At 43.5% G+C, this 23,291-nt stretch overlaps 1 protein-coding gene across 1 annotated transcript in view; it reads right to left on the bottom strand.

Annotated features, from left to right (window-relative positions):
• The window catches only part of EPHA4 (EPH receptor A4), a 104,568-nt gene that overhangs the window by 40,548 nt on the left and 40,729 nt on the right, over window positions 1-23,291 (bottom strand). The window contains exons 4-5 of the mRNA XM_021553675.2: window positions 22,785-22,940; window positions 7,500-7,838 (exon numbers count right to left, since the gene is read on the bottom strand). Coding sequence (XP_021409350.2) covers window positions 7,500-7,838; window positions 22,785-22,940 — 495 coding nt within the window. The remainder of the gene's footprint in view (window positions 1-7,499; window positions 7,839-22,784; window positions 22,941-23,291) is intronic.

Raw genomic sequence — 23,291 nt, forward strand, 5'->3', positions numbered from 1 at the left:
CTTGGCTCTATCTGACATGCAGCTTGTCTAAGCTGTTCACTGAACCCTGAAGCTGGTTATTTACTAAGGATCTTTAGAAAGCACTTTTTTTTTTTTCCTTCCAACCAAGACTTGTATCCCCCACCTTGAATACAAATTCATGGAAATGGGTGGTGCAGACAGCTTTGCCAGAAAGCAGGCAGTTGTTATTTTAATTATTATTTCTTTGTGGAATGCTGCAGTTACCTTAAAATAATAATTTAATCCTTCTCAACAATAGTTTTCCCAGTTTTGTTTTTAAGACAGGAGCACGTATGCCTATAACTACACATTTATTACAGACCATCAGTTAAAGCCTTTGCGAGAACATGGAGTTGTTGAGAAGAAACTCCCACTTGCATCTGCCAGCTTGGAGAAGCTCCTTACTCAGACACTTAAACTTATACACGTAATTAAACGTGCAGCAGAAGAAACTGAAGCAGTCAACACATGACATCTTCAAGTCTCTGAAAAATCTCATGCTCAATGCTGAAATTTGCCCATTCAAAAATATTCCCCACTGTTCAGTTCCACACAATTCCCAAATTTCTAGCACTAGGATCACTTCTTTTTCTGGATCTCCCACTGCATTGAAGATCTGTGGTTTACCAAAATACACCATTTGGTTTGCTTCAGAATTTTTCGCAGTTACTCATTCAATGTAAATCTTCAGATGTCCAAAGCCAAAACACAAGACCCTTTGAAAGCCAAAGCAGGGGAAGAAAAGGCAGGTAAAGAAAAGGCTGTCCTGCACGTCCTGGCAGGTCACCTCACTGATCAGGGCAGATAAAACCCAACAACAGCAGGCAGCTTGTCCCAACCCTCCTGCTTGAACAATGTGCAGGGGGGATTGCTGCTCACGCCTAGCAGAAAAACATGAAGCTTAGAAACGCCACTGATTTAGATTTGAAATGAGAAAATTGCATCATTACCCTGGAATTCTGCAAGATGCTGTAAGAATTCACAGAGTGTCAATGCTCAAAGATCACCCCTTTTCCAAGTTCTTGCTTACTAGTTTCAGTTTTCTTTCCTAGTGAATTCAGGCTTGACACAGCCCCATTTGGGGAATAAGGAGACTGCTGATCTATCATCCTTAGTACAAACACCTTAAAGCAAAGTAAGAACACCCCTTAGCAGCTCCCTTTTCCCATTACCCTAACATTGTACAGAAAAAAGAATGCAGTCGGTAGAATCACACACACTTCCCATGCTCTGGACAGCTGGCACGCATCCAGATGTTTGCCAAGAGATTATTTTAAATCAGGCTGGTTGGGAACTGGGTGGCCAGGGTGCTGTGACTGTTTATACACACCCAGATACGTGCATGAGTTTCCTCACGGGTTTGTGTGCCTGAAAAAGGACTGCTGGAACAGGCTATTTGTATCCTTTGGCTGTGGGGAACAAGTAACTGGAAAGGGTGGGACTGTGCTGGTAGCAAGCACATAGAATAAAAATAAAAAATTGAATTGACTCTTGGATGCCTGTGAAGGCTACAGGCAGACCAGCTGTGCCCAGCATCTGGAGTACCACTCACTCTGCTTGGGCAGTGACACAAACTCACTCACCCTCCTGCACCTGTCCCAGGTGAGCCATCGAGCTGGACGTCACCTCAACACCCTCAAAGGTCCAGAGACTCCTGGGGAACAGCTTGGCCCAGCACCTTAATGGTTCCCTCCACAAAAGCCCACAGCACAGCCCCATCCCCACATCCCCCCGGGAACCCGGCAGAGCCCAGCCACCGTGGAGGGGAGCTGGCCTGTGTGAGCATCCCCACAGCCTCTCCAGGCACTAGGGAAGGGGTGCCACAGAAAATGACTTATTTTGCCAGCTTACACTATTTCATAGGGTCTGTGAAACTTTGACACCAGTGCATGATGAATTCTGCCTTCACATTCACAGAGCTCCTTTGCTGGCTATTTGGAGATGAAGTCTTCCTTGGGGTTATACAGCCCTTCAAAAATTATGTTTCAACACAACAATAAACAGCTCTTCACCAGGACTGCATTAAAAAAGGAACATTTTTTCAAGAGCTGAGCATAAAACTAGCAGTCTGAATGACTACAGACCTTGCGATTTTTAAAATCAAAATTAACTTCCTTCAGCACCTCCCTATCGATAAGATTCTTAATATGCACATAAATATCACCATACACAAAATCAAAAAATGTTATGTTCACTCTCAGCAAACAGAAATTATTTGCTATCACTTGCATTGAAACCAGGATTATCCTCAGAGAACACAAGGGAGCTTAGAGAATCAGATGGATTGATCAACCTTCAGAGTAACAGTTAATTTTATTTACCAGTAGTAGTTTAAGGGTGTTCATGCTGACACCTAAAGAAAGCTCTGTGACTGAAATATACTTAACAATGTCTTTTGATGTTTCACTACAGAGCAATTCTTTATAGGCAAGTTCTAAATATCCAGGAAAATAGTGCATTAAAAAGAAAATACTAAAATCCTTAGCTTTCCTGGCCTTGGCATGCATTGCTTTTGATCTGCCTGAGCAACTATTATTTTTTTGACATGAGGGGTGCACACTGACCAAGGGCAATGTATGTCCATGAACTTCTACTGACTATAAATGTAGCTCAGCACAGGCTAAACCACACTGGCATAATGTAAGACCTTATATGCATTTTCTGTGCTGTTCTCTACAACACGTGAGGAATGCTAATCAGCATTTGAAAGGAAATGTGGGCTTTCAAAGAAGACCCACCAAAATGCAAAATGGGAATATCTATTCCCCTACCAAAAAGTCCAGTAGAACTTACAAGTCATATCTCCCAATTCTTTTCCCCCTACCCTTGCCTTGCCCTTTCTGACTTAAAATACCATCATCCCCAATGGATTTGGATCTTTCAGATTTGGGTTTTTTTTCCCTTTTAGTAAAGGAATTAAGAACATAAACAACAAACAAACCTAAAGGCTAAATAAAACTGAGTAACAGCTGACATTTCCCTTCCCTGCACTGAAAGTCAGTATTTTGGGTTCACCACAACTGCAGCCTGTCCCAGAAGAATACTCAATTCCCATGGAACTTCTTGGGAGTGCTGAAATCCTGGTGGCACCGTGACCCATTTCAGCTCCTGCCTGGAAAGGACACGGAAGCACTGCAGGGCTCTGAGCTCCAGTGCAGGAGCAGGGGAGCACTCGGGAGAGGGGCAAGGACTGCAGCACTGCCAGCTCCCTGCTCTGCCAGGGATGGGACAGCCCTGGGACAGGGAACACGCAGCTGCACAGGCCAGGAGAGGGGCACTGCACACACAGAGGGGCTGGGCAGAGCAGTCACAGCAGCAGCAGCAGGAATAACCAGGACAGAGAGCCTGAGGTATTCTCCAGAAAGATAATTTCTTGATTCTGAGCACAGGCAGCTTGAAAAATCCAGGCTGAAGCAACAGGAGAAGTAGTAAGTTTATTTATATATGCTGTATTTTCATCCTAATTGGCACATCCTTCATCCATCTAGCTCTGCCAATCCACTTAAGGAAACACAGAGCCCAAGGTAACCTAACAAGGTAGCAAATCACCAGGCAGTTTGTTTATTCAGAAATATCAACTGCTTTAACTCCAACAAGCAAAAGAGTGAGCAGGACACCCATCCCTCATAAAATGTAAACAAAACAAAGGGAGCCAAGCAAGTAGGAAAATAAGTTTGGATTTTAAATCTCCTTTAAGCCTGTGTAGGCTCTGCCCCCTACACCACTCCCCTGCCTTATGAATGCCTTCAGCATCCATGCAAAAACCTTGTCCCTGTGGCAGTGCCCCTCGGACAGGCACACGGGGGACTGAGCAGGGAGCCTGCCTCTCAGGCTGGAGACAAACAGCTCAGCTGTTGCACCCTTAATAAAAACATAAACTGTTCAGCGCATCTTCAAAAGAAAACCACACAAGCATCCTGCATGCTGTGAACAAAATCTCTTTATTGAGAGCTTTACTTTTAATTTTGAACAGCTTTGTAGCATTAACCTTAGCAAAAAAAAAAAAAAAGAAAAACAACCAAGAAGCCCAGAGATTTCTGAGCTACTCAGTCAACAGTCTGATAGAGTTCCTTATTGAAATAAGCTTCTCCTAGCAGCATCACATGAGAATTGCTGGCCTGCACCTCTTCCACAAATCATTTCACAGTTTTTTAAAGATGGACAAAGTGCTGATTTCATTTCACTGAAAAGTGAAAGCCCAAAAGCCACCACTGTCAGTGGTGAGACCTGCAATATCAGCACTTGCAGTACTCATTGTGCCAAGGACATTGGCTCCAAATTTCAGCAGTTCAGTGTTCCATCCTTGAGTTCTCTAATTTTAATCTCATATGGGAAAAGAATAATGGCTCCCAACTCAAAAAAAAAAATCCTAAACATGCAGAACAATGAGCTGAATTAATTCAAAATTCTTAAAATGTCACAATGTATTTCACTAGAAGATAGAATTTTTTACTTGCTTCAAAGCCTGAAATTTAGCTATTTTTGGGGAAAAAAAAGCAAGCTATAAAAACCAATACCTTTTCCAAAGAAGCAGAAAAAATACTTTTTCAAACGATTTTTGATCCTACTTTGAATGGCAAATCTTATTCTCATTTAAACACTTTTCTATAGTACTGGAAACTGAAAAGAGTTTCTAAACGAAGAGTGGAACGTAAACTGCCTCATTTCATTATCTCAGGAGTAAAACGACAAAAGCAAACAAAAACCCACCTGTGCTTTTCAACTGCACCTTTCATGTCCCTGCAATGCATTCCATCAACTTTGTGCTGAATACACCACAAGTGATTTCTCCTTGTTTTCTGCCTGTCTCCAAATGCACACCTTCCACAGGGGCTGGCACCACGGCAGGCAAACACACAGACACCCGGAGTCCTGATCCTCACATCAAAAACTGCTTGGAAAATTTCTGTCTATTTTCTTCAGATTACACAGGTGCATATTTGGAAGGTCAAGTTGTTATGAGGAAGAATTCCTTTGTCTCTTGAATACTTATAATTTTTACTGAATTTACCTCAGAGGTGCACCTCTTGCAAAGAGTTCTAGCAAATTCTCCAGAAGCCAACCCAAAAGCACTGCTCATATGTAAAGAACTAAAAAAACCTCCCCATATTGACAACATTTTTTTTCCCTATCAAGTGTTGGGAAGCACAAGCATAGAGAATACAACAATGAAGTAATTTACAAATATTTGGTGTTGGTGGCTTCATTTTTATTAGTAAAACAAGAAAGAAGTGCTATTAAGGGAGGAGATTTGCTCTAATCTGAATTTAGAATTGCCTTAAAGAAACCAAGGCAGCTTTACATTAGTGTAAGAAAGGTGCAAGATGAAAACCAAGCCTGTGGCAGTGCACCATGATGACATGATTTCTTTATAATGAAATATAGTGAAAGAAAATTAGTGGCACAAGGATTTTAATGCACCCCAGACACACATTTACAATGATTAAACAGATGAGTACTTGTAAAACCCAAGGGTCTAACGTTACAAACCTTTACTCAAGCAAGCAGTTTCACCAAAATCAATGGGACAATTTGCATATGTAAGGCTATTTATCTCAGCTGGGATCTGTAGGTTTAGGCCACACATTTCTATTTAGATCGTCTATGCAGCAGAAACCACAAAGTAGTATGAAGAACAGGAGAACACTGCACCTTGGAGTTAATTTTCATTTATACCGGTATAATTTTCTCCATCCCTCTGACGCATTTGATAAACTGGGCATGTTTTGAAATGGGAAATGTTGGCAAAAATACAAATTTCCTCATGGGAAGAATACTACTCATGGATAATAAACAAAATCAATTCTTATTTGCATATTCAATCAGATTTTGGTTTGCATATAAAAGCATAAGATGGTAGAATTTTCACACGGTAGATGGATCCTGCTCGCTTATTCATGCATATATGCATCCACTAATCCTTACACATGCCAAAATCAGTCAGAAATACTCTCTTTGCTAGGCATTCAGAGCACAAAAACACTGTCCCTGCTGCTGTTCTCAACCTTCTCTTTTCCTATAGCGTATGACAGCACTCTCCCACGGCTTTCTCCCAAGACTCCCTAATAGCCCCTGCTCTCTATTAGTCTTCCTTTCACTAGGCAAAGTGGTGGTTTGAATTTTTGAATCATAATTTAAAAGGGATGCTGTCAACTGTATATGAAGAACAAAAAACTCTGGACCAGATTTTCAAAGGCACTTCAGCATGGACTTGACAATTTCGCTTGTAACTGTCACTGCAAAATTGAATGTATCTCTCAGTGGTAATACTGACATGTCCTGGACTACAGCTAAAATTTTCAGATTTAGATTATGCCTACCTGTTTTTCACACACACTTACTAGGAAACAGAATTCAAAATATTTATATGGTCTGGTCCTATCAAAATATGCAATATTAATATTGTCTCATACACCGTAAGCCTGGTAATAAATGATACCCTGTAAGCTACGCTCCGAGGTGCTGAAAGCCTGCAACATCTGTGGGACCTGAAGGCAATCAGCACTCTGAGCCATCAGATAACAGGTTTGACGGTCTTGTAGCCAGTCTGACAGTCTGGATATCTCATTTGCATTTAGAAGAGTGTCATATTCAAATGTATATAATTTTGTGCATTAAATTAAAAATTCAACTGGAACCCTGTGCGTTAAACCCGAGCTGGCTTTTCTTTTTCATTTCTGAAAAAAGAAATCTTTTCATGGAATTAAAGGAAAAGATCAAACAAATTAGCATCAAAACGAAATGGCAATCTGCTGCTGCAGCCTTTGCCCTTACTAGGTCAAGCATGGGGTACCAAAAAAGCAGAGCTACCCAGGGTATCTGAAATAATCTCGTATACACAGAAATAGAATTTCACTCTCCCAGATGAATGAAACGCAGAAATCGGTCAGCATGAAGTTGAAAGCTCATATAGGATTTCCACAGCAATGCCAGCTCTGATCAATCGAAACATTGTCAGCAGCAGGTTAAGGAGGTATTTATTTAACAAGGGGACAGAATCTAATTGACTTTCCAGGAGAGGAGAGCGAGCAGGCAGGCGAGCAGGCGCCCACTCGTTCCGCTCATTGAATCTTACGCAGCACTTTTTCAAGGGGGCCAGGAGCACAGCTCTGTGCTCCCCAGGCACGTATTTTGCCCTCTGCAGACACCAAGGACATCCTTGTGTCCCTGTACAGGGTGTCCCCGGCATGAAGCAGAGCTGCTGGTGGCCAGGGGGGATCAAGGCAGCTGTGCTGTTGTGCAGAATGCCTCCCAGTGTCCTGCCTGTGCGTGTGCTGCAGCACAGCCTGCTCCAGACACGGCACCCAAACCCTCCTGCTCTCCCTGCCTCTGAAGCATTTCAACTATCCATATAAATCACCAGAAAATAAGGGTTTGACCCAGTTACACATCTTAGGGCTGCTCGCATTCATTTGCTAATGCTAAACGTAATGGAAATCACAGCTTTCCTACAAAACAGGCAGCAGAGATGGGAAGGGAACTGCTGTTTATGTTCCTACCTGCTTGGTTAGTTGTCACAGTGACTGACACCGCCTGGTCCTGGCTGGGGTTTTGCTTGGACACTCCATTCACCGCCCAGACTTCAAAGGTGTAGTTGGTGTGTGCCAGGAGGTCGGTGATGGAGACTTTGGTGGATTTCAGGCCGTTCTGCTGGGGGCTGAAGTGCACCCCACTGCCACAGGAGCGGCAGCGGCTGGGCTCGCCGGCCCCGCACCTCTTGCACACCACGTTGTAGGAGATGTCCTCCCGGCCACCTTTGTTCTGGGGAGGGCTCCACTCCAGGTTCACCGAGGTCTCGTTGACATTGGAAATCAGGTGCTGGGGAGCAGATGGAGGGCCTAAAAAGACAAAGTCCACGTGTTTTTAGTTAAGGGAAAGAAAGCATAGTTTACATAGTGACATTGGAGTTAAGGGTCCCAGACGCTGTGCAACTCCCATTTAAGGACAGCAGAGACCAAGCGGAATTTTACTTCCCTATGTTCAAAATGAAGGCAAAATAATTAACTGGTAAGTCACCTCTGATCTCTTTATCTGACAAACTAACAGTATTTTCCAGCTCTACTGAGCCTGAAAGTTCAGTATTACAATTAAACGGGAGTGGGACTTTTTCCTTTTCACTTGTTATGAAAAATGTTAAATTTATATATCTTATACTCATTTTTTTTTCCATTATCTCCTAAGCAAAGCATCAAATACACAAACTTCTGCTTCACTTGAGATTTTCAAAGTCCCCCATTACCAACAGGCAGACTCTCATTGAAATTATTATAGAAATATCTCATGGTATCCTTTTCTGAAAAATGTAAGTGCAATATTTTCCAGACAAGTTGATGTCAAATCACATTCAGTGAACACTGAAGCCCATCAAGCAGGGACTTGAACATGACACTTCAGCATGCAGGATGGAGATTTGAATAGGAAGCCAGACATAGAACTAAGGCTTTGAAGGATGGAAAATAAAGTTTACAACAGAGGAGTGCTGGAGAAAGTAAAAGAACTGAAGAGGAAAATATGGCAAGCATCTGAAGGAAGGGCTGATAAAAAAAAACCTGGTCAGAAACAAGAGCTTGGCAATAAGATTGGATTTGAGACACAAGGTCAGCTTTTCCACCACAGGGATGGGAGACTTCATAACCACTCTTCCAGAGAGCTCCCAGCTGGTTCCAACACAGGGACCATGGGATTAGAGCACAGAGCCAGGCAGGCTGGGCAGGACCTCCCTGGGCAGGCTGGGCAGAGCCCCTCCTGCACCTCCCCAGAGGTGCCGTGGCCAGCCTTGCCCTGCGCCGACCAACGCACGGGCACAAATCCTATTTATGTGCTTAAATCCCCACAGGCCCCAAACCCACAGGCACACTGAAATTGCAGAAGAGCTAATCCTGCAACTCTTAATCTGATTTCAATACTGTTGAGACACACTTTTTGTACCCTTAAATTTAAGGCAGATGATTCAGAGTGAAGCCATGAAAGAGATGGGTATTTTATTCATCCCAAAAAGCCTCCCTGACCATCACCAGGCAGCCTGCTTGGGGCAGAGCACACAGCTACTCTGACACACACAATGCTTTGGCATAGGGCTGTAGATAAGCACTGCATCAAACAGAAGTGCAACAGAATGAGAATGAAGATTGCAAAATGTATCACCCAAACTGGAACACAGTAAAAACAGCTGTCCTTACTGCTAGTCAGAGCGCTACATACAAATATTATTAGCAGAAAAATACTGGAAATAATTTTGTAAAGTCACAAATTCAAGGCACAGGAAAGCTCATGAAAGCTTCTTAGATTTCATCAAAATACATTTGATGGCTGCAATTCAAAAGAAGTTCAACTAGATCTCCTTGTAGAAAAGGAAGGAAAGGAGAAAGTTCTGTCAAATTTGTCAAACATTATGAAACTACGAAACTGGCCAAAAAGAATCAGCCAGCACCAACAGTTCCATTAAGCGTATAAATAAGTAAGTCATAATCTCTCATATGCCAAAGGTACAAAAACAGTCATCATGGTAAGACAGGAACCAAATACATTGAAAATGTGAAATTCTACTGAAATTACGAAGTGACTCATCAAGTGTAACAGCAGAAAGGTTAAGCTGTTAAGGGATGACTATGGGGAAGATTAATTGTGGCTCCCTCCTCAATTTATCAGGTTCATCTCAAAGGAAGCCTGAGGCCTGAGCAGGCTACATAGGACAAGGTTTTGAGGGCTACATCACCTCTTTGGGTCTGTGCTTGAAGCCACCAGGATGTAACACATGCTCAACAGGAGACAGGACTCTTATTTTTAGAGAGGCAGGGTAGGAAAAGTCTTAAATGACACAGAGGTCAAATGGGTCTTCAGTACCTAAATGAAAGGTCTCTGTTGCAGGAGTAGCTAAGCAAGGATGGTTTGTCTGTGTTTACTTCAAAAATACAAAATTAATATATTTCTTTTGAAAGGAGGGAAGTCCTCCCTTCATGCCAAACTTTTGAAACAGTCTCTGAGTTAATCGGTGTTGACAGGTAAAATTACTGCAAGAAGAGAGAGCTGGGCCAGCCCCTGAGCCAGGGAGCCCTCCTGCACGCTGCACCACCAGGCTGCCATTCATGGCTTTTATTTATGCACTGGCAGCATTTTGGACTCCTAAGGACAAATCCCTTTTACTCAAAGATCAGTTACTGAACACAGTAAGAGACGGCTCCTGATCCAAAAACCAGACGAGAAAGAAAAAGGAAAGAAACTGGTTTTAATCTCTATTCATCATGTGGAAATGGAGGCAGAGAGAGATGTGGTGAGACAAGGGCACACAAAACATGCTTTGCACATCTGGGCAGTGGTCAAAACTGTCCCAAGTCCCAGCCCAACGCCTCTGTCCCATAACCAACCATCCCTCCTTCCCCCAAAAGCTGGCTTTGCCAGATCACCTGGATACAAGAAAGTGGTCTCTGCTTAGCCTGCAAATACACAAGCTTCCTTTTCAAAAATAAACTCTGAGTGCAATGAGATGGAAGACACTCCTGAAATCGTCAGCTCAAGTGGCAGCACAGGAACTGCTGAGCAGGGACTGAAACAAACTCTCTCCACCCCGGACTTCCCCAGACTGCCTCGCACCTGGGCTCTCTTCAGGGCAGGCAGGTGCACAAGGTAACAACACCTGTCCCTCTGCACTGTCAAGGGAACGGGAAAACCAACACAAGCCTCCAGGGGGAAGAGCAGCCTCCACAGGCTGCAAGACCAGGTGCACACTGTACAGGGAAGGTCTGCCCTGGCCAGAGCAGCAGCCAGAGATTCTGGAAGCTGAGGCTGTGTGTCCTCCCAGAGACTGGTCAGGACCTGGCAGCAGCAAGCCCTGAACAGAAACTGCTCCTATGGGAAACATCAAGAGTCTGAAAGCGAGGAAAAGCAAAAGGTGTGTTCTTACAGAGTGTTCACACGTTGCAGCCACGCACAGCGAGGCCAGGAGAGCCGAGATGAGGCGGTGCCAGTGCAAACACCTCCTTCCCCAGGCAGCACCAGCTCTGCCAGGGCCAAGAATATCCCCATGTCACAGGGGTATTCCTGAAGCAAAGACCTCTATGGGGAGAGGGTTCATACTGCCACAGCTGCCATCTGAAAGATGTCCCTCTTAGCTCAGATACAGCAGCCAGTTTGGGGTTAAACTCAGACTTAGTCCGATGCCCATTAAGATATTTTCCAAGGCTCTAAGTCCAGTTTCACATGGGAAAATGTGCCAGAATGAATCAAGCTCCTCAGAAGCAAAAAGTCAGTAATTAGTATGTGGGACAGGGCATTGCAGTGTCTAAACAGAGATGCGACGAAGCGGAAAACCAGGGAAGCAGATGCTTGCAGGTCACAGAGATGACTGCACCACCTCCAGCCTGAAAAGGAAGATGCGGGGGAGTCTCCAAATGGTGGGCTGACATTACAGTGAGGGGAAAAGCAATTTCTTTTCTTCCTGGAGCGTAGTCATCAATGGAGCTGTTGGCACAGGGAGCGGGGAATAGCTTCAGATTGATGGGCCTGGTTTCAGATGTTGAAACACAGGGCGTATCCGCTCCTTCAATGGTGATCAGGATTTGCTTTGTTTCTGACAACAGAGCCGCTGCCCACAGATGAGACAAACCCTTTCAGGGCCAGGGCAGGCTGCAAGGGCCAGGATAGTACCTGGGTGAACCCAGCTAGCAGGATCCCACAGGGAACAGCATCCTGACAGCCCGACCATCACCCTCACACAAACCTGTGTCCTCTGGCAGAAAAATCTAGCTACAGGGCAGATGAGAGAGGAGGCAAGGACCTGTGCTTCTGAATCACCACCACCATCTGTAATTTTGTCACAAATCCCACAATCTACAACATTTTTCATCAATCTACTGCCAATGGAAGCTTGCTACTGCATGGGCTATTTGGCACTGTGGAGGAACAGAGCTAATACTGCCACACTGCCTGGAACAGTTTGAAAATGTGACAGCTCCTACAGGAAATCAAAATTAAATCTAAACATTTTAATTCTGAAAACGAATTAATTTTAAAATTCATTTTATGATGTTAGGAAGGCAGGTGTTGTTTTCCCTGCACAGGACAACAGAATCTGAGAGATGGATGTGCAGAGCCACTCAGTCTTCTCAAGTCAATGACTGCAAAGGGGACATGGTTTGATCATGGGACCTGAAAGCCGGATCCCTCTCCAGCCCCTTTAACCAGCACCCTGAACGGATGGGGGGCTCCTCTGTGGGAACACAGGGAACGGAAGTTTTCAATTTTATTCCTTCCTGGGGCTCCATAAATCTTGCTTCACAATAAACCCATCAAAATCAAGTGAGCCATGAAGCAAATGGGAAGGCCCTGGGTGGAGCAGTTCATTGTGTGTGTCAGGGCTGAGGGAAACACTGAAGAGTCTGTTTAGCAACAAATAATCTTCATCAAGCTAATCTTCTTACTATCTTCCTTAGCCTCCTATTAGATTTCCTTAAATATATTGGGCAATGCAGATTGTTTGGCTTTGTCTTGCTGCAATAGGCTATAGCCATAACAGCAATCTGTCTTTCATCCACAGATAGAGAGACCTGTCTGTCTTAAGAACAATGCATGCTATGTCAAACAAACATTCACAGAAATGAGTTTTTAAGGCATTAATGGCATAAACACTACTTGTATGAAAAGGCCTGATGTATTTTAGCATTCTTTCTACAACTTCAGGCAGTATTTTAACTTTTCCTTTATCAACACTTCTCTCCCTCCCTTCCTACACTTAAGTTTCTCTCCAGTCAGAAGCCTCCCACATGCACCTGTACAACTGACAAAGACCTGGTGATAACCATGACAAGGGCACAAACCAACACCTGACTGTCTCCTTCCTTTCTTCCAGACCACAGGAGATCCCTGTGTGCAGCTGTCTGTGGCTTACAGGTCTCTGTGGGCACACTTAAGGAGCTTTGATGATGCACACCAGGGATCAAGCCTGGTCCAAGTGCTGCAGTGACTCACAGGCAGCTTCTGCAGTGAAAACCCAGTAAGGAACTTGCTCTCCAGGACTGAAGTAGCATCTGTGGGGTGCAGATGGCAAGGGGACACTGCTGGGAAGTAAACCAGCCTGCACACTAACACTGGACATAACACCTCAGTAAGCTGTTTATTTGCAAGGAGTACAGTATTCTCTGTTTAAATCAGCTGCTCTAAAAACTAAGGGGCATCAGAGATAGTTGAGTCAAACATCAACAGGTTGTTTGACTGTTGTTTGGATGCCATCCAACTGTTATTCCAAAGCCCCTTTCTTCCTGTCCCCAAAGGATAGCAGCACAAATGTAGGAGGCTCAGCCTCACAAATCTGGCAAAGTCATTCTGCCAAGGAGAAAGAATGTCTACCCCAATGCAATGAATGATTTCAAAGAAAGATAGCACAAAGGGGATTAGCTACAACTGAGTGAATATTCCTGCTGCCCTGAGGGATAGCATGCCCAGCCCTTCATGCACAGCACAGGGAAAGCACCCCAGGACTGCAGCGTGCCCAAGGACAGGGTCTAAAAGCAGGACTGCAAGTGCAGCACCACTACAAAAAAACAAGTGGGGAGGAGAGAGCCCCTCCCCTGACTAATGCCACACACCACAAACCCATACAAAGCCATGAAGAGGACACGCTGTAGCTGGGCTCCTGAAGCTGGAGGGGCTCCAGGAAGACAGGGCTGGTTGGTTGTGCAGGAAGACTCCAACCAAGTCAGTCCTCTCTTCCTCCCTACAGCTGCAAACCAAACAGATCCACACAGCCAAAAAATATTCCTGAAAACTAACCCTGGGATCTGAAGGCAGACTTGTAAGTGCACTGTGCTGGGGAACTGTATTTAAATGGTTATGACAGAGATTTTAATATCCCTGGTTTTACGTCTTCCTTTTTTATTACTGATGTGCCCAGCAAGGTGTTTCTCTAAAAGTCTCTGTGGGTGTATGTGGTAAATTCAATTACAGTTTTCTACAAGGAGACCAGACAGACTTGTTTGACATCAAGAATACTGTCTTCACTAAACCAGTTAATTTAGTTCAGCAACAGTGTATGGTTATGAGGCGTGAATTAAAGCACAGAGAACGGAGATGAGAAAGAAATGATTCCCAGCAAAACAGCTCCCAAATGACCTTGCTGTCCCATAAAATGAGAAGAAATAAGAAAGACCTTGCACCTTGGTTCTCTGCTGCCCCAGATTGACAGGAATCCAGAATCCCACTTCTAGACAACTAGCAGCTCCAAATTTTGGGCAAAGAACTTTTGTTCACCAAAGGTAGACACGAGTAAAAAAATTCCTCTTTCCTTTTTTCAGAGGTCCCATGGCCACAAGACTGAAGATAAAGTTGAGGACTTTGGTTTGGCCAATTTTATCAGATACAAGTAACCTTTAATACTGTTTTTTTATGTTGAAAAACAAAATCATCACAAAACAAACCAAAAAGCACTTCAGCACAGGGTTCTGACATTTAATTCCTTTAAATTGAATTTAGCACTTCCAAGAAACCCACTCTGGTGGCACCCAAAATAAAGCTCTCTTAGCCACAAATAGCTGCCTGTCTGCACGTTTCTGTCACAGCCTGGCAGAGGGCTCCTTCAGAAGCTCCTTTTTTTATGCCAGCTTAGTCTTCAGCCACCAACAGTGGTAGTGAATTATTCTGGCAGCAACATTACCCATTAAGGACTGAACTGATACTATCAGTATTAGGATTGTAACCACATCTATTTACTACTAGCCTCTGCTATAGTTAAGATTTATTACCTTGAAAGATCTGGCTGTGGGAGGAGATCTATTAAAAATGCAAACTGAAAAGCACACTCTCCATGGAAGTGCTAATGGAGATATTTCAAACATATACCCTCAAGAAGGCAAGCCTTTGTTAGGAGCATCCTGTCAGTCACCAGATTAGTGCATTTAAAATGTGGCTCCTTTAAAAGAAAAATGTTTTCTAAAGATATATATGCGACTAAGTAACTAGCAGGATGAAACTTTTGAGCCCTGGAATGAGAAAATGATTTAAAAAATAATTTACTCCACTGCTTGGGCACGTGTGTAAACGCACATTTCTCCAGCAAGTAACGGATGTCTCTGCAGCCAGGGCAGTGGATAATTATTTTCAAGTGGGTTGTCACACTGCATTCAGCCTGCGTTTGCCTGACAGTGTGAAATCAGAAGGAAGCTTCATTGGCAATTCCCACCAGACATCAGAAAACCTCAAGCATGTAGAAAAGACTTTAATCTTCTTTAACCATTCCTTCACTCTCCTTGAAGAAAATATCACGTCTTTTTTGAGGCAGAAAAAGCAGATCTTAGCTTGATAAAGATTCAAAATTATTTTAACAAACAAAAAAATATTAAAATACCATATTAAAAATAATATAATAACCTGCTACAGTCTGAAGCTTTCTAACTTCACCCTAAGACTGTGAAAGCCCTGCAAAAATACTGTTAAATGCAGCTGTGTGGCAGCTTTGGGTGTTTGCTAATCAGAGTCAATCAGGCAGACCAGCAAGCCTCAATGGGCTTTGGACCAGGGCTGACAAAAGGATCCTCTTCACGAGCCTGCTCCAGAGATGCTGACCCTCTTCATCTGCCCCGATTTCAAAGGGAACTCAGGGCATTCAGAAATCTTGAGCTAATTTGCTACATAATAAACAAGATTCATACAACAGGGAAGGTTGCTATGATGCACGGTGGTTTAAAAGGAGCCCAGGATGAACCAGCCTGTTTTGAATCGGCAGCTTGGCCTTGGCTGCACTACAGAGGAGCAGCAAAGTCTTTGATAACTTAAAGGAGCAGCAGGCACCTGGGAGCAAGCATCCGACTGCCTAATAGCAAGAAAACCTGACTAGAAATGCTCTATTAGAAGCAGGGAAAAGTTTAGCACATCTGCTGTACAAGATCTGAGAGCCAGCTTTTGTGTGTAACACAGCGAGGATAAAGAGACCAAATAAAGAGGTGTACAAAAAAAAAAAGAATCCATACAATGAACACTTTCCAAAGCTCTTTGGAGCGTATCTGCAGAGAGCAGAGAAATGGCAGTGGGAGTACATCAGGTGCCTTTGAAAGGGCTGGCTCAGGCACAGAGAGGCAGCACTAGGGCTCTGCTAGGCTGCTGGTCCTGTTGCCAGCCTCACCCACAGGGTCACACTGCTGCTCCTCAGCAAGGCCTCACCATGATGGTTCTGCATGGACGGCCTTTAACAACTCTAATCAATGCTTTTTAATTTGATCATGATCCTAGAATCATCTCCCTGGGGGCAGGGCTGAGAGTGAAATAGAGAGTTTACTATTTTCAGAGAGGATGCAAAGGAAGTAATTATTAAATAATCAATGTCTTTAAACACCTTAAGTTTACTGACTAAAAAAAGTCTGGCAAAGCCGTGCCAGGCACAGTGTTCAAGAGGAAGCACTTTGGCCTCCTCTTTCCAATTCGTAAGGCATTACTGAACCTGTACTCAATGATCCTTCAGCATATGAGCTCTGATGCCCTTCAGATATGCCTTTGTTGTTGATCTTTAACCATCTGAAAGAAAAGTTCTAACATACAGTAAATAACCTGAGTCCTGTACATTTAAGCTTGCAAGAAAGCCCACACTTTCCTGAGACAGTTGTCCATGTTGCTGCCACTAATTGCTTCTTTCAGCAGTTGTGGACTGGTCTCCTGTTGTTGTGGGCTAATTTACACAAGCAAAGGCAGCTCAGACAGCCCTCACTTCTTGCCTGCCTGGCTATTCCTGACCATTTATCATCATAGATTATGTGTTTTACAACCGGTGAGACCAAAGCAAACAGTCCACAAGATGCAGCAGTCACTTAAAATACCAGTAATCTGCTCCATTTCCACCCTCTCCCCTCTCTGTGCATAGTTAGCTTTACAACTGGGTTATAATAAGGCAAATGATTTGGTAAACAATTCTTCATTTATTTACTTGGGCAAGATTCCTTTGACTTCAGCAGGAGTTCTGCCAAGCCAGGGATGCTGGACCAGTGCCAGTGACAAAATGCCCATTTCACTGGAATGTATGATTTCCTATTTACTTGCCAGAAGTAACCCAGTTACCAGCTTCACAATAGGCTTTGTTCCTTTCACCCAGAGAACAATCCAATTAATAGCTCCTCTCCTAAAGAGGCTAAAGAAGCTATGCAAAGAGGTCCAGTTACCACTGGCAGAGGTGTGGGGAAACTGATGCTTGTAGGTACCACTCCTTTGGGCTCTTGGCTTCTCTTCCAAGAACTGCCATATAAGAACATTTTGCATTGTCACGTATGCTAAGCCATGTTATCACATCTCCTCTAATGCACTGTGCTGCAGACAATACCACCTGTGTTCACTAACTCTTTCGAGATAAAAAGAATTCCACTGCAGAAACCAGAAAGTTATCTGACAGTCTGACAGGAAAGAAATCCAACCAGAAAAATAAGCTGTTCTGTAATTGGCCCAACTGCCGAATTTCTTATGCTGTTTGCCCTCTAATTTACTTCAACAACTCTACAGAACTGGGTCCTGACTAACCAAATCAAAGCCCCCATTTAATTGAGTAAATGTCTCTGTTAATTTAAGGCTCTGGCCAGAAAATCAGAAGACAGCTAATAAACAGTTGATGTATTTAAAGGAGTGATGATTTCAAGTCTACTGATTATAAACACACACTGTCAAATTACCCTGTCTCTTCTCTTCAAGCCATAACCACTCCCCTTCTTATTCAATTCCTTCAGCCCATCACACACAAGGGGAGACAGCTTTCTCCTTTGAGATTCCCATCACTCACAATCCCTTTCTCTCAGTCTGGCAGCAATGCAGCGATGGATGGTCCATTTTCCCAGCCTACGCCGAGAAGAAAAATCATTCTCTCCTTACAGCCTACCCACTGTTCCCTCTGCTCTTGTAACTGCTATACTACAGCTTACAAGGAATTCTGATGCACTATGTACATAATGAACAAGATCATAGGATGTTTTGAGAGCAAAATCATTTACTGAAGGTGCAGATATATATATATATCAAGATGTGGAAGAGTTATTATGTCATAAATTTAAATTCTGAAGATCAGAAGCTCTACTGCCATATACTTCATACTACAGGGAACAGGCTCCAACAGCAGAGGACTGCAGTAGTGCCAGCACAAGTGTGGAAGTGTGGCAAAGCCAGCACAAAGCCACCTATGATGAAGTAGCCAGCACAACTGTGTGGTGTGCTTTCCTTTTTCCTAGCAGCCACAATGGCAATAATCCATATCTGACTAGAAACTTAGAAAAGGAACAAGTTCAGTTGAAGGAAAAAGAGCACATTTGCTTATTTATATTGTTTATAGTCTAAGTAATCATTATAAACATGTGCTCAAATAATCAGCTCCTACATAATTACTCATTTGCAGCCACAGTTATTAGGTAGGTAAATTCACTCTTTTTTGAAAATGCAAGTCAAATATTTATCTCTGAGATATGTTAAAAGTAACACAAGATTGAGTTAAAGGTATGTATTAGACTGCAACATTAACAAAATTGAAGTGTTTAGACCTTTCAAACCTTTTTTAAAGACTTGACCTTGGAAACAAATAAGGACAGTGTTATTTTAATGTGCGTTCAAATTTTAACAACACAGTCACAGAGCTCTAGTGGAATTCACATTGAGTTTCCACTGTAGATTGCTCATCATTTCATTATGGTTCATTATGCTGATAACTGTCAGAAAGCATTAGAAGCAGGAGCCTTGAGTAATAGCACTGAAATGGTAATTTAAAAACAATATACTTTCTGAAGGAAATACAGCAGTGCACTAAATTCAATTAGAAGAGGGGAATGTAAAGACAAGTAAGTGATGTTTGCTGTTTGAAGTCAGGCTATTCAGTTTCTTGATAACCTAGACTGGAAGGTCCTTTTAAAGCAGGCACTCTTCTCTTGCGTCTCACTACATCTGTTCTTATTATCTCCAAGCTTCTCTGGTATAAACTGCCTTAAATGCAACCGTTTTTGAAATATTTCAGGCCATGACAAAATATCAATCAATCAATCCACAGTCCCTGTTTGGGTGACACAACTGACTGAATTATTCAGGGTCACTTACTGAGGCAGATTTCAAGCTGGACAGTCCATGATGGTAATCTCTCTTTTGTAAATGGCTCATTAAAAATCATTAATAATTTGAATTAACAGACAACATAAACAAGACAAAACCGTCCCATTCTCAGTCATAATGTGAGCATTGTTTGTTAAGCGTCAGAGAATCCAGCTCATTAATGGAGGGGACGCAGGAGCAACACACATTAATTTGGGTTGGAACTGCACCTGCCTGCACCAGGCTGCAATTCACAGGATATCTCCTTACAGAGAAGGGAATTCAAGGACAAGGGCCGTGATTGAGACTGATTTGTTTTCCTGCCTCATGGATTCATGTGTGGGTAAGGCAATTTATTCTCCATTACATTGCTAACCTTATGAAAGACCCTTCCTCTCTGCAAATACTGAAATATAATGAAGGCCTATAGAGTTGCCTTGACATTACTTTTGCAGTGCTTCCAAAAGGGAAAGGTGGTTTGGGCTCAGGTGTATTATACAAGTCAATCATCCCATCTCCATGCCCAAGCACACAGCTGACAAGCCCACTGTGCTTCAGAGCTCAAAGTCTGAATTCCCGAGTTTGGCCAAAGCGGCAGATCCAGGCTGGCTCTGCCCCTCGGTGGTGGCAGACACATGGATGATGAAGATTACCCCCAGGGGCAAGTTTGAGGGCAAAGATGCACCAGTACACACGTGCATGCCAGGGTCTCTGCCTGGCCTCTGGCACAGCCACCGCCCGATCTCTGCACCCCACTACCACGTTCTGCTCTCGCTAGCACAAACCTTGCAATCGCTCACTCTAGCAGAGCTGAAATAGAGCAGACTACTAAAACCAGAGTTTGAGTAACTTGCTTAGGAGCCTGATGCCTGGCTTACCTGAGGTTAGACACAGTTTTTACAGCTCAGCAAGGGTGGCAATGTCAGACAGTAGTGTTATAGAAGGGTAAAACTCTGGAGCACATCTCCCGGCCAGCACAACAGGAAGTAGCTGCTGCTTTTGTTACTTAATTGCAAGAAAGGAAAAGGAAGGGGAATTCTGTTATTCCCTTTCATCCACTAGCACAATCAGGCTAATGGAAAGGCCTAACAATCTTCCTCCCCCGACCTAGAAGGCAAGATAAATGACAAGGCCAGCCAGTTTACTACTAAAGGAAATCAATAGCCAAGGGTCAAAGCTTTACAAAAACACATCTTAAGAAGGTTGGAGTTCTTCATCTTAAAAAGTGTTTAGGAATAATAAAGAAGGGATCAATCCACAGTCCATTCCAGGTGTTCTTTCCAAATTATCCAATGTTACTTTTATTCACCTGGTCTAATAGTTCTCCAAGTGAACAGAAACCTGATTTTACAAGCCAGTGGAGCAGAGTCTATCTTTTTGCTAGAAGAATGGATCTCAGATACTGTTTTATTTCTTCATTAGTGTGCCGTCACACTGAGCGATTACTAAATGCAGGCCTGAATGAGAATACCAGAGTTAAAGAGAGCATAATGAACAAAGAAGGTGCCTGATTATTATGGCTGTCAGCACAAGGGAATTGGGTTTGTCACCTGGTTTAACCAACTGGTAAGAACTGATTACAGTCTGAATCCACCTGAAAGCACCTTTGATGTTTATGCTCCCTTCTGTCTCCACATCTTGTCAGAGAAGTCAGACAAACAGGGACCTTCTTCTGAAGGGTTTCCTTCAGCAGAGGCCCCCTGGATGCTGTCACTTGTCCCAGATGGGCAGGAGGATGCTCAGAGGGGAGCGTGGCCAAGAGGAGCCCAGAGAGGGGCACAGCAGGGCTGGGGAGCACGGCTGCCCCACAGGCCAGCTCAGAGACAGCTCCTGGGCCATCCTGCACCTGCCTCTCACAAAGGAGCCCTTCAGCTGCAGGAAAATCCAAAGCTATGAAACAGGGCCTCCAGAGACAAGCCTGTTTTCCAAGAGCAAGGACTGTGCTGCTGGCTTGCCTCTGCCTGCAGAGCCCTCCTGGGCTGTGCAGAGATGAAGGCTGAGGTCAGCACCACAGCCTTTGCCTTTTCTCCTTTCCTCCCTGTATTTTTGGGGTAAAAGACCAAGATCAGGAACCTCAGCTTTGTCTGACCTGCCAAGACAGGAATGGGGAAGACTGCCGCAGCAGGCCCAAGACTTGACAAAAAAGGACTAAGCTTGCAGGGGTACATTTTGCAATACCAGCAAACATACATATCATTTGCTTACAGTTTCTCCATCTGGAAATGTTTTGCTCTCTCCTCATACTTCCCTAACTGCACGTGCCTATTTAAATTCAACCAGTTGATTACTAATTTGATTTCAATTTGGTCAAGATATCATTCACAAGGACAAGGGCTTTGAAAATCTTTTGTTGGTATAATGTTATTTAGGGTCTACATTCCAAACAATAGTTTTGTTGTTGCAGAAAGACATTTTTCCTATCAAACTGGTCACGTTTTAGATCTGGTAGTGTAAATTATATTACAGAAAGCATTTTCTTGCCCATTTAGACAAGGTTTCACAATACAGTTAGACTCCATTCCCAGTCAATACTTGGCAAGGGATATATGCACCACTCTGCTTCCTACTAAGCAAAAGCAGCTGCTCTTGGCTGTGTCCTGGCCTCCTCAACCACCACCCAGCAAAACTCACTGCTGAAAAGAAGGAAATCACTGGAGAACAGCTGGAATCGAGGGGGTGTGGGGAAGGGATGAGTGCTAACTTAGTTACGGACATGCTCTGTTTCTGCCTTGTAAGGGAGAAATTAAGGTTTAAATAAATGTGAGTCATCTATCACAAAATTAATTCTCAATATATTAAAACGTTACAAAATAAATATCTAAGCCTTTCCTCACTCACACACATATATACACTCTCTACATAAATATATAGCTGAACTCCAAAAATCTGGAAACACTTCCAATAGCTTTCAGGGAATGCCACACATGGATATCCCCCTGGTAAAATACAGCCCTTTCACTTATTGTTTCGAACTGCTCTGCTCCTGAGAAAGTGAAAACCAAAGAACTAGATGATCACAATTTAACAGCAGGACATGCCTGGAATCTCAGGTCTTCGACTGCATGAGCCATTAACCAGTGCATAGGACAAAGAGTTTATCCAGCAGCCCTGTGACTGTGCTCAGTGCAACTCTCCTTCTCCCTGAGAAAGGCATTTTGGTGGAACTAAAGCAAATTCCATTTGTTGCACATGATGTATTTACCTACACAGGATAAAATAAACCATGCATTGGCTGGTTGTTTGATTAAAGTTTACAATTTATTATTACCACCCCTTTCAGATGAACACTTAGGTTCCTAAGGGTCACCAGCTATATTTCAAGCAAATTAGAAATATAATGGGACTATAAATATTACCTGTTTACCTGAGGTCATACAATTACAAGGAAAGTTTTCACTATTTCTACAAATATTCATATTTAATGATATGAAAGGTGATGTGCTCCACTAGCCAGGTGCTTAGACTGGAACTGAGGCCTGCAATTTACTTCTACCTGTGTTACTAAGGTGTGCAAGTCCCTCTTTTGTATCTGTGTCTCCTGATTTATTTATACTGCAAACTCAAAGGGTCAGCACAACCGTGCCACCATTAGGAACTGGGGGCTGAGAACTAACACTGGGACCACAATGCAAGCTGCATCTGCACAGGGCCACAGGAGCTACTGAATGCTGCTGTCAGGAGCAGAATGATTTTTAGAGACACAGAGAAGAACTGGGTGATAAAAGGGGCAGGAGACTGTGCAAAGACCAACTTACGAGTGCAGGGCATGGAGGCAGCGTCGTTTTCGGCTCGGAAGAAGCCGCGGTCGCAGGTGCAGGACGTGGAGCCTTCCCAGATGGAGTAGCTGTGGGGCGGGCATTTGGCACAGGCAGCATCTGTCGAGAGAGCCTTGTAGTATCCGATTTTGCAAGCTACATGGAGGAACAGGAAGGGAGAGTGTTACTGGCCCGGGCTATGAGCACAAATTGCTAGCTTACTCATTCAAAATCAAGGCAGGAGACATTTCAAAGAGATCTAATGATGTCCTCTTAGCCCCAGGTGAAGAATTAACAATCATCACACTCTTAATGAGTAGTCCTACGTCAGGGGATACTGATTTCTAATTCCAACAAGGAGCCATTTCAAAAGCTGGCTTAGAGATGGCAAAAAAAAAAAAAAAATTATACTCTTCTGTTGACACTGCCAGAAAATCAGCAGCCTCTTTGAGCTTACTGTGGAGTTGCATGTGGCTTAACCCATGTCCACCTGCACCCCACACACAC

The sequence above is a fragment of the Lonchura striata genome, chromosome 10 (assembly GCF_046129695.1).
Source record: "Lonchura striata isolate bLonStr1 chromosome 10, bLonStr1.mat, whole genome shotgun sequence".
NCBI lineage: Eukaryota > Metazoa > Chordata > Aves > Passeriformes > Estrildidae > Lonchura > Lonchura striata.